This window comes from Salmo trutta, chromosome 4 (assembly GCF_901001165.1).
Source record: "Salmo trutta chromosome 4, fSalTru1.1, whole genome shotgun sequence".
Taxonomy (NCBI): domain Eukaryota; kingdom Metazoa; phylum Chordata; class Actinopteri; order Salmoniformes; family Salmonidae; genus Salmo; species Salmo trutta.
The window spans coordinates 17,935,654-17,947,731 of NC_042960.1; the positions used below are offsets into that span (position 1 = coordinate 17,935,654).

Here is a 12,078-nt window from a genome sequence, read left to right on the forward strand (position 1 = left end):
GGATTCGATCTTGCTACCTTTCGGTTACTAGTCCAACACTCAAACCACTAGGCTACCTGCCACCCCTGTTGCATATCATCTATGCCACCCAGTGGAAACTAATATAGTAGTCATATATGAACTGAGAGATTAAGGTTGTAGATGAGGTGACTCCACCTCCCCTGTGGGGACAGACAGGAAGTCAAAGACCACTGGAAATAAGTCTCATCAGTTTAGTTACGACCAGATAGATGTTGGACTGACTAAGAAGATGGTACGCTATTTAATACCTACTTTCTGGCTTTTCGTTGTGGCAGGTAGCATAAAAAAATTTTTAACAGGTTTTTACAGCTATGTTCTGTTATTTTGTTATGACGAGGATATTTGATTTAAATCAAAGTATTTAAACTATGCTTATTAGTGGTTGAAAGATATCAGTTAAATACAATACTAAAGGTAGCAATAAGAGGGAATAAGCCTGTATCATCTAATATGTCCTTTGTTTTCCTATTTTACTGATGCACATAATATAATACCTGAATACAACTTTAATTGATGTGGCATTTCTCCTATTGTGTACTTAAAATATGGTGTTATATTGATGAATCAAGAAAATGTCCACATTCATTTTTCTTTTTTAGACAGAGCAATGGCGATTGTAGTAGTCAAAGCTGTTAGAATTTCCTGTTTGTTCACAAAGAGTAAGCTTGGTTCTTCCTGTGTGGTCTGGACTCAGGCCCCTGATGTGTGAACTCTTCTTAGACTAGGTGGGTGACTTATCGAATGTGTGTTTCAGATCTGAAGGCGGAAGTGAAGCCACTGAGAGGGAGAGAAGGGCAGACTGCCACTCTACACACTGGACTTGCCAAACTACAGAGTGACGCAAAGATATTATGGATATTTGGACCAGACAGTCCAGACATATTCATTGTTGAGAGTCAGGTCTTCAGAGGAGAAATTATAACTGAGTACAAAGGGAGATTCCAAGGCAGACTACAGCTGGACAGAGAGACTGGATCTCTCACCATCAGAAACCTCACCATCAACGACGCTGGACTTTATCAGCTTCAAGTCATCAGTGAACAGGTCACCTACCACAATTTCATTTTCACAGTCTACGGTGAGTGTGTTTTATATCAAAGCAAGAGACCAGTTTTCAATCAACATCGAACAATATCTGTATTTAGAGTTAATTGTTCATGGTAAATCCACAAATTCCCTTTCCTATTGTTCATGATAAATGTGACTTTTAGTCAATGTTATGTCCTGTAATCACTGTAGTAACTGTTGGTCTCTCCTGGTGTCCCAGCTTCAGTGCCTACTCCTAACATCAGAAACACCCCACATAATCCCTCAGTAGACAGTCGGTTGGTCAGTGGGAGCTGTTCTGTGGTGTGTTCTGTGGCGAACGGGAAAGAGGTAACCTTGTCCTGGTACAGAGGAGAGGAGAAACTGAACAATACAAGTAGTCCCCATCAGGCCGACCTGTCTCTCCCTCTGGAAATTAAAGGAAAAAGCAGTGACACCTACAGCTGTGTAGCAACCAACCCTGTCAGTAACCAGACAACCAAACTCAGCATTGAGGAGCACTGTCTGCAACATGCAGGTATGTCAACAATCCACAGCATATTGATATTGTATCAGTTGATATGCGTAATGTGACTCTCATTGTCTGTGTGTCTCTCTCACTCAGACTCCAGTGACTGTGCCCGGTGCATCACCCTGACTGAGTTGGTGGTGCGATCAGTCCTGTCTGCCCTGGTGGCTGTGGCTACGATCGCTCTGCTGGTTCATCACTTCTGGCACAGAAGAAACCCTTAGACTCAGACCTGACTCTCTGGGGTATCACTATTTAAAAAACTGTCCATGGTTTTGCATGGACTTGAACAGTGTCATGATATTGTCATTTACATGACATAACAAATGTCATGACATAATGAGAAGAAAAAACAAACACCTTTCTTGAACTAACACTTGTACTTGTCTTGTCTTACTAGTACTGACGTTGCTGATAGCTACATGAGGAAAATGTTTTGGATTTATATGACTGTGATATACGTTTCTCTTTGCTACCTTAAGATAAACGCACCAACTGTAAGTCACTCTGGATAAGAGCGTATGCGAAATTACTCAAATGTATATGGAAAAGTAACTATGTATTGGAAACAGTTTTATAACTTAACAAGTTGTTTCCACTTGCCCACGAATGTCAATTGCAATAGCAAAAGCATAAGGATACTTGTCAAGACTACATCATTTTGTCATAACCATGAAAAGTGTCAGTGTTTGTTGGACTTTTTTGTTTTGTTTTAGGAAATTGGACCTTGCTCTCCTTGTCATAATGCTATCACAGCGTCATTGGTGCTTTCACTCATGGAGATCACGTCAGACACATAACAGCACTTTAACAGGGGCCTGTTAACACTTAGAATAACTACATTTTTTCAGCAGGAATTCATCTTGTCAGGTACTAACAAGGACATTGAATCAACAGTTTGTTGTATATTCAAATGTTAAAAATACTATTACATATAAATTATTAAAATAAAAACATTCTCTCAGCATTTGTATTTTGGCACAATGTTAGCTCACTGAGCAGAGCTCCTGGAGCTGTGCAGCAATAGTGCTTTTCTGTTGTTGCGATGACAACCAGGATCTTTTTGTTGTGCAATCTGGAGATTGGTATGAGTGTAAAATACTGTTTAATGCCTACACTCTTAGAAGAGAAAAATGCTATCTAGAATCTAAAAGGGTTATTCGACTGGCCTCGTAAGCAAACACTTTGAAGAACCCTTTTTGTTTCCATTCCATCCAGGTAGAACCCTTTTGGGTTCCATGTAGAACCCTTTCCACAGAGAGTTCTACATGAAACCCAAAAGGGTTCTAACTGGAACCCAAAAGGCTATTTTCTATCTGGCCCCTCACCCCTAGCACCCAGTTGGGCTGATTAAAGTTTCCCTGCTCCTCAGCACAGATAAAACTAACAAAAACACTTTTATAGATGCTAAGTTGCCTACAGGTTTTGGTTCCACATGTATTTCCATAGATGAGATGAGAGGTTGCTGTTGAAGTTAAGTGAACATTAACACGCAACAGACTGTGCCTTGTAAGGGAATAACCCCACACCTCAGCGGTGTGAGAATGCAAGAGGCCTCAATGTCCAAGCGATATTGATGCCAAACAATGATACAAGTGGAAGGTAAATTCAATCCAAATAAAGCAATATATAAACGTTTGTCAGGTGTCAGTGTGCAGCGGAAGGACGGAGTCAGGCGCAGGACACAACTGAGTAAAAGACGTACTTTACTCGAAAAGAAACACTAGTTTCCACGCAGGGAAAACACACCAGCTCACAGAAGTCTTGAACACTAAACAAAGAACAAACACGCAAAAAACCATGTGGGAACCAGAGAGTTAAACAGGGAATAAATTATAACGTAATGGGACCAAGGTGTGTACAATCTAGACAAAACAAGTGGAAAAAGAAACGTAGATTGGCGGCAGCTAGAAAGCCGGTGACGTCGACCGCCGAACGCCACCCGAACAAGGAGAGGCACCAACTTCGGCAGAAGTCGTGACAGTACCCCCCCCCGCCTTGAGTCCATGATGGCTCGCACATCATACGCCGGGGGCCCCTCTATGTCCAGAGGGGGCGGAGGAACCTCCCGCACCTCAGACTGCTGGAGCGGACCAGCCACCACCGGCCTGAGGAGAGACACATGGAACGAGGGGTTAATACGGTAATCAGGGGGAGCCGTAACCTATAACATACCTCGTTCTGTCTCCTCAGGACTTTAAATGGCCCCACAAACCGCGGACCCAGCTTCCGGCAGGTCAGGTTTCGGGTCGAGAGCCAGACCCGGTATGCACCGGGGCCTCACTGCGGTGGCGGTCGGCGCTCGCCTTCTGTCACCTGATGGCCCGTTGCAGGCGCACATGGGCAGCGTCCCATGTCTCCTCTGAGCACCGAAACCATTCATCCACCGCAGGTGCCTCGATCTGGCTCTGATGCCACGGTGCCAGGACCGGCTAATAACCTAGTATACACTGAAACGGAGACAGGTTAGTGGAGGAGTGGTGGAGGGAGTTTTGGGCCATCTCTGCCCAGGGGATGAAAGCCGCCCACTCCACCGGCCGGTCCTGGCAGTAGAACCGCAGAAACCTACCCACATCCTGGTTAACTCTCTCCACCTGCCCATTACTCTTGGGGTGAAACCCTGAGGTCAGGCTGACCGAGACCCCCAGACGTTCCATGAACACCCTCCAGACCCTCGATGTGAACTGGGGACCCCGATCAGATACGATATCCTCAGGCACCCCGTAGTGCCGGAAGACGTGTGTAAACAGGGCCTCCGCAGTCTGTAGGGCCGTAGGGAGACCGGGCAAAGGAAGGCGACGGCAGGACTTAGAAAACCGATCCACAACAACCAGGATCGTGGTGTTTCCTTGTGACGGAGGAAGGTCCGTCACGAAATCCACAGATAGGTGTGACCACGGCCGTTGTGGAACGGGTAGGGGTTGTAATTTCCCTCTGGGCAGGTGTCTAGGTGCCTTGCACTGGGCGCACACCGAGCAGGAGGAAACATAAACCCTCAAGTCCTGAGCTAAAGTGGGCCACAAGTACTTCCCACTAAGACAGCGCACTGTCCGACCGATGCCAGGATGACCAGAGGAGGGTGACGTGTGGGCCCAACAGATCAATTGATCGCGGACAGACGGAATGTACAGACGCCCAACTGGACAAGGGGTGGGAGTGGGCTCCGTACGTAACGCCCGCTCGATGTCCGCGTCAACCTCCCATACCACCGGTGCCACCAGGCAAGAAGCCGGAAGTATGGGAGTGGGATCCGTGGACCGCTCCTCTGTGTCATACATCCGGGACAGTGCGTCTGCCTTAGCGTTCTGGGAACCTGGTCTGTAGGATAGGGTGAAAACAAAACGGGTGAAAAACATGGCCCACCTTGCCTGGCGAGGGTTCAGTCTCCTCGCCGCCTCAAGCCAATGCCTCCACGCCTTCAGAGCCTTGACAACAGCCAACAGCTCCCGGTCCCCCACGTCATAGTTTCGCTCCGCCTGGCTGAGCTTCTTCGAAAAGAAAGCACAGGGGCAGAGCTTTGGTGGCGTACCCGAGCGCTGAGACAGCACACCTCCTATCCCAGCCTCGGACGCGTCCACCTCTACTATGAATGCCAAGGAGGGATCAGGATGAGCCAGCACGGGAGCTGATGTAAACAGAGCCTTCAGGTGACCAAAAGCCCTGTCCGCCCCAGCTGACCACTGCAGTCGCACCAGTCCCCCCTTCAGCAAGGAGGTAATGGGAGCCTCTACCTGACCAAAGCCCCAGATAAACCTCCGGTAGTAGTTGGCAAACCCAAAGAACCACTGCTCATCCTTTACTGTGGTTGGAGTCGGCCAGTTACGCACGACTGAAATGCAGTCATTCACCTTCTCCACCCCTGATGCGGACAGGCGGTACCCTAGGAAGGAGACAGACTTTTGGAAGAACAGACATTTCTCAGCCAGTAAGTACAGGTCATGCTCCAACAGTAGACCAAGCACCTTGCGCACCAGGGACACATGCTCGGCACATGTAGCGGAGTATATTAGAATGTCATCTATATACACCACTACACCCTGCCCGTGCAGGTCCCTGAAAATCTCATCTACAAAGGATTGGAAGACTGATTGAGCATTCATCAACCCGTACGGCATGACGAGGTACTCATAGTGCCCAGAGGTGGTACTAAATGCCGTCTTCCGCTCCTGAGATCCAATTTGGTGAAGAAGCGCGCCCCATGCAATGTCTCTGTCACACTGGCTATGAGAGGCATCAGGAAATTCTACTTCACCGTGATCTGATTTATGCCTCGATAGTCAATGCACGGGCGTAAACCTCCATCCTTCTTCTTCACAAAAAAAGAAACTCGACGAGGCAGGTGAAGTGGAAGGCCGAATGCATCCCTGTCCCAGAGATTCGGAGACATATGTTTCCATAGCCGCCGTCTCCTCCTGTGACAGAGGATACACGTGGCTCCTGGGAAGTGCTGCGTCTACCAGGAGATTTATCGCACAATCCCCCCGTCGATGGGGTGGTAGTTGAGTCGCCTTCTTTTTACAGAAGGCGAGAGCCAAATCGGCATATTCAGGGGTAATGTGCATGGTGGAGACATGGTTTGGACTCTACACCTTAGTTGCACCTATGGAAACACCTACACACCTCCCTGAGCACTGACGTGACCATCCCTTGAGAGCCCTCTGTTGCCACGAAATAGTGGGGTCATGATAGGCCAAGCAGGGAAGCCCCAGCACCACAGGAAACGCAGGAGAATCGATCAGGAATAGACTAATTCTCTCCTCATGACCCTCCTGCATTATCATACATAGTGGAGCTGTGACCTCCCTAATCAGGCCCGACCATCTAAGGCATGTACAGGGAAGGGCACATCAACAGGAACAATAAGGATCCCTAATCTAAGTGCAAATGAACGGTCAATAAAGTTCCCAGCTGCGCCTGAATCTACTAGCGCCTTATGCTGGGAATGCGGGGAAAACTCAGGAAATTCTATACATACACACACACGTGCGCAACTGGGAGCTCTGGGTGAGTCGGGTGCCTACTCACCTGGGAACCTCCCCAGCACCGACCAGCAGTGTGCACTCTGCGACCACAGGGGGTGCAGGAAACGGCCCCCCCGCCGGTCACCCTTCAAGTAGCACCTCCGAGCTCCATAGGTGTAGGATCGGAGGTGCTGGGGGATGGAATGGACGGACCCCGATCCGGACATACGCGGGTGGCCAACAGGTTATCCAGCCAGATGGATAAATCCACCAGCTGGTCGAGGGTAAGGGTGGTGTCCCTGCGTGCCAGCTCCCGACGAACGTCCTCACGTAGACTACACCGGTAATGGTCGAATCAGGGCCCTCTCATTCCATCCTGCGCTGGCAGCCAGGGTCCTGAAGTCCAGTGCAAAGTCCTGTGCGCTCCTCATCCCCTGTCTGAGATGGAACTAGTGTTCCCCCGCCGCACTCCCCTCAGGTGGATGATCGAAGACCGCCCGGAGGCGGCGGGTGAGCGGACCAACGCTGCGTTTATTCCTCCTTATCGGCGTTGGCCCACTCAAGCACTTTCCCCGACAAATAGGAGATGAGGGCGGACACACTCTCGTGTCCCGAGGGAGCCGTGTGGATGGTCGCCTGGTAGAGCTCCAACTGGAGCAGGAACCCCTGGCACCCGGCAGCCGTCCCATCATATGCCCTCGGGAGCGAGAGCCGATTCCCACTGGGTCCAGGTGAAGGAGGGGTGGACAGCAGTGTGGGTTGGGGTGAAGTTGATGGGGGTGTGGGAAAACCCCCTCTCTCCCATCGCTCCATGGTGTGCAGCACGTTATCCATGGCTGTACCAAGATTTTGGAGCATCGTCGAGTGCTGCTGGACGCTCTCCTCCACTGGTAACAGAGGACTGGGTGCACCTGCTGACTCCATAAACGGGTGCGTGTTTCTGTCAGGTGTCAGTGTGCAGCAGTAGGACGGAGTCAGGCGCAGAACACAGAACTGAGTAAAAGACGTACTTTACTCGAAAAGAAACAACACTAGTTTCCACTCAGGGAAAAACACACCAGCTCACAGAAGTCTTGAACACTAAACAAAGAACAAACACGCACAAAACCATGTAGGAACCAGAGCGTTAAATAGGGAATAAATTATAACGTAATGGGAACCAAGTGTGTACAATCAAGACAAAACAAGTGGAGAAAGAAACGTAGATCGGTGGCAGCTAGAAAGCCGGTGACGTTGACCGCCAAACGCCGCCCGAACAAAGACAGGCACCAACTTTGGCGGAAGTCGTGACAACATTTGATATAAAATGGTTGAAAACTGTTGCTCCACATGGCACCTTCTACGGAAGCAAATGGAATGAAACAGCAAGGGACCCACCTGAATTTGTCTAATAGAAACTCTCCTTTTTGTTGCAAAAAGTTCAGTTTCGAGGAAACGGTTTCCATTGCTAAACGTTTTGCAACAGTGTCCGACTAATGAATACACTGTCCTAATTAGAGTTCAACTTATGCTATGTTACCTATAACCCTTTATGCTACTATACTAGCAAACCCACAGTTGGTGTCACAATAACCATAAAATCCCATCGGACACAAACTACTTGAATCAACATTGTTTCAACGTAATTTGTCAACGTATTGTGACGTGAAAAATACATTGGATTTGGAAAAAGTCATCAACGTTGTTTTGAGGGGAACATTTCAACCACCGGAGTACACTGAGTTTACAAAACATTAGGGACACCTTCCTATTATTGATTTTCACCCCCCTCTGCCCTCAGACCAGCCTCAATTTGTCAGGACATGGACACAACAAGATGTCGAAAGCAATCCACAGCGATGCTGGCCCATGTTGACTCCAATGCTTCACACAGTTGTGTCAAGTCGACTGAATGTCCTTTGGGTGGTGGACCATTGTTCATACACATGGGAAGCTGTTGAGAGTGAAAAACACAGCACCGTTGCAGTTTTTGAGACACTCAATCTGGTGCGCCTGGCACCTACAATACCCCGTTCAAAGGCACTTAAATCTTTTGTCTCACCAATTCACCTTCTGAATGGCACACATACACAATCCATGTCTCAAGGCTTCAAAAAATCCTTATTTTACCTGTCTCCTCCCCTTCATCTACACTGATTGAAGTGGATTTAACAGGTGACGTCAATAAGGAATCATAGCTTCCACCTGGATTCACCTGGTCAGTCTGTCATGGAAAGAGCAGGTGTTCCTAATATTTTGTACACTCAGTGTACAGTGTGTCATCATGGTAACCAATTTTCAACATAGACAAACCTTATGTAACATATCTTGATTTTGTGCATTTGAAACAACATCAGATCTTCAATGTTATATCCACTATCAGAAGAAAAACAATAGGCTGGGCAGCAACTCCTACTGGAGAGTTAATCTTTCTACAGCTACCCATTTGGTCTCCCATCTAGGGTCTTAACCAAGCCCAGCTTTGATATTTGTCACTGACGATTACCAATGTGCTATCGTGAGAATGATTACTGAGAGATCTCTTAAAACTAAATAGATTCACTGTTGCTATCAAAGTCATTCCAATGGACATGTTTAACAAAGCAAATGAAACGTAACCATACTTTAGGTCATATGTCATCAATTATACTATTTAGGCCGTTATAGCATTTGCAAAGTCACCAACAGCTATTGTTTGAAGTTCAACCAAGTGTTCAACTAAATATAGACAATACATATAGGCCTACGGTTTTTAGCTTTGGTTGATTTCTAGAAAGAATAGGACCAAATCAAATCAAACTTGAAATACATTTTGTGGTTGACATGGAGACATGAATCCAACATATCATTTGTATATTTTGTAAACAAACTGAATATTGAATTACGTTTGGTTGTCAACGCAACCAAATATTATTTGAAGGAGATGTATCTTCTGCTTGGATAGTTTCATCTGTGCCACTGACTTAGTCTGGCTTTAATTCCAGTTTGTCTTCAAATTAATCATGTATTTGTTGGATTCACATAAATTAAGGAATAGGACTACTCAAAACCAATCAAAAATGAAATGCACTTCAATTAAAGTTTAATTTAATGCTATTCTTTAACTTCGATTTTTGGTTGAGATGGAGATGTGAATCTGACATATATTTTTTAAACATGACCTTTATTTAACTAGGGAAGTCAGTTAAGAACAAATTCTTATTTACAATGACGGCCTACCCCGACAACGCTGAGCCAACTGTGTGCCGCACTATGGGACTCCCAATCACTGCCAGATGTGAGGCAGTCTGTATTTTAACCAGGTACTGCAGTGACCCCTCTTGCACTGTCTTAGACCACTGCACCACTCGGGATAATATCAATTATTAATTTGAAGACGAAATGGAATTAATGGCAGACTAAATTAGTGGCACAAAAAATGCATCTCCTTCAAATGTTGATATTTGGTTGCATTGGCAACCAAACACAACTCAATATCACTTTTGTAATACAGTAAATAGTCTTTTAACTTGTCGACAAGTTAACAAGTGATATGTTGGATTTACGTCTCCAACTAAACCAAAAATGGAAGTTAAATAATAGGATTGAGCCAGTGGCTCAGATGAAACTATCCAATCATTAGATACATACAGTATCTTTTAAATGTTGATATTTGATGTGTTGTCAACCAAACACAGTTCAATATGACTTTTGTAATACAGTAAATAGTCCAAAGCTTAAGGGCAATTCCACCACTTTTCAACCTCCTTTTCTCCATCACAATTCCAGTCTCTACATATGTGAAAATGGTGCATCTATACGTTTTGTTGAAAGAATTTATACATTTATTAATGTGATGGCATCATCAAAGGTTAAAACATTTAGGGCCTCCTGAGTGGGGCGGTGGTCTAAGGCACTGCATCGCAGTACCAGCTGTGGCACTAAAGATTCTGGGTTTGAGTCCAGGCTCTATCGCAGCCGGCCACGACAAGGAATCCCATGGGGCGGTGAACAATTGGCCCAGCGTTGTTCGGGTTAGGGGAGTGTTTGGCCAGCAGGGATGTCCTTGTCCCATCGCGCTCTAGCGAATCACTCCTGTAGCGGGACAGGTGCAGTGCACACTGACACCATCACCAGGTGCATGGTGTTTCCTCTGACACAGTAGTGTGGCTGGCTTCTGGGTTTAGTGGGCATTGTTTCAACAAGCAGTGCAGCTTGGTTGGGTTGTGTTTCTGAGGACTCACGGCTTCTCGACCTTCGCCTCTCTCGAGTCTGTAAGGGAGTTGAAGCCATGAGACAAGACTAACTACCAATTGGATACCACAAAATTGGGGAGAAAAATGGGGTAAAAAAAATTACATACGTATATATATATATATTTTTTTTAAGTTAAAACATTTAGAAATCTGTGATTTTCAAACATGAGAATCGCAGTGAAGTGAGGAGCACCGTGATGTCACAGAAGCATTTTTTAACCACAGATCATAGAAACGCGCTGTAGACACTGGTTTGGTACTGGAAATAATGAATATGAGGTTGAAAAGTGGCAGAATTGCCCTTTAAGGCTATCTTACAAACAAATGTAACAATTTACTCAACTGTTGGTCAATTTCTCCAACAAATGATCAGGTCTATATAATTATCAAACATACATTAGTAATGGAAAGGAAACACAGACTCTGTTTATGTATTAAAATACTCCTTTAGTAATACAATTGTAAACAGAAGTTGGTACAGAGTAGAGGAGTGATTATTTGCTGCATAAAACACATCCTTTGTTCATGTCAAAATGTGCATCCTGTTTTTACAGTGGCAGTTATACAGTCTAATGAGTTATCTTTCTTCAGTGGGGAAGAAGGTGAAATGCAGGGTCTGACAGAGTAGGCTACACCACAGAGTCATCCTCTTCTGGACTCCCTGAGGTGGATACACAGCACTCTGTACAGTGAGCACAAAAACAATTGCGTATTTCAACACTGCTCATACCACACATACAGACATACCATACAGTATCAACTTGGGCAGGAGTACTTTGTCTTTAGGCTACTCAAGAAGTTTGTCACTTACCTTTAATATCTTTCTTTTTCCAGATGCAGCATATTCCGATAAATAATGCTTCTATTACAAGGACTATTGTAATGATTGTAATTCGATTAGGACCAGACTCTGTCAAAATAAAAACAGGAAACAAACTGGTGAGTCCCAAAACAATATTTACACTTTACCCTGTTTCTTCTCATAATCTAATTTGATAGTGTTGGTAAATCATTCTACTTTTTGGATTAATTTAAATCAAGAAAATAAGGTAACTGAATGCTGTCTGTGTGGGCTGTTCCTGTCAATAAATGTTATTGTTTTACAAGGTGTCTAACCACCCAGCGCTGGAAGAATAGCAATGCATGGGGATCCAAGTAAACTAATTAACCAGTCCAATAACAAAGAAAATGTTGCACATTACCATTAATGACATACCTACAAACTGAAGGCAGAGCCTTTCAATGTTGAGTTTGGTTGTCTGGTTGCTGACTGGGTTGGCAGCCACACAGCTGTAGATATCTTTGTCCTGTAGCTTTATCTCCAGAG

At 45.6% G+C, this 12,078-nt stretch overlaps 1 protein-coding gene across 1 annotated transcript; it reads left to right on the forward strand.

Moving 5' to 3' along the window:
- The first annotated feature begins 110 nt into the window (after window positions 1-110).
- On the forward strand, window positions 111-2,543 carry LOC115191968 (SLAM family member 5-like). The gene is made up of 4 exons (XM_029750034.1): window positions 111-296; window positions 776-1,099; window positions 1,289-1,585; window positions 1,673-2,543. Exons 1-4 carry the CDS (start codon window positions 251-253, stop codon window positions 1,798-1,800), a joined length of 795 nt encoding a protein of 264 aa, XP_029605894.1. The 5' UTR covers window positions 111-250; the 3' UTR covers window positions 1,801-2,543.
- Window positions 2,544-12,078: the final 9,535 nt, after the last annotated feature.

What these genes read in the sequence shown, in the direction of transcription:
- LOC115191968 (XM_029750034.1), top strand. Translation starts at nt 251, where the DNA reads ATGGTACGCTATTTAATACCTACTTTCTGGCTTTTCGTTGTGGCAG. An exon ending in CTGGCTTTTCGTTGTGGCAG is followed by an intron (nt 297 to 775) that starts GTAGCATAAAAA and finishes TGTGTGTTTCAG; the next exon opens with ATCTGAAGGCGGAAGTGAAG. An exon ending in TTTCATTTTCACAGTCTACG is followed by an intron (nt 1,100 to 1,288) that starts GTGAGTGTGTTT and finishes CTGGTGTCCCAG; the next exon opens with CTTCAGTGCCTACTCCTAAC.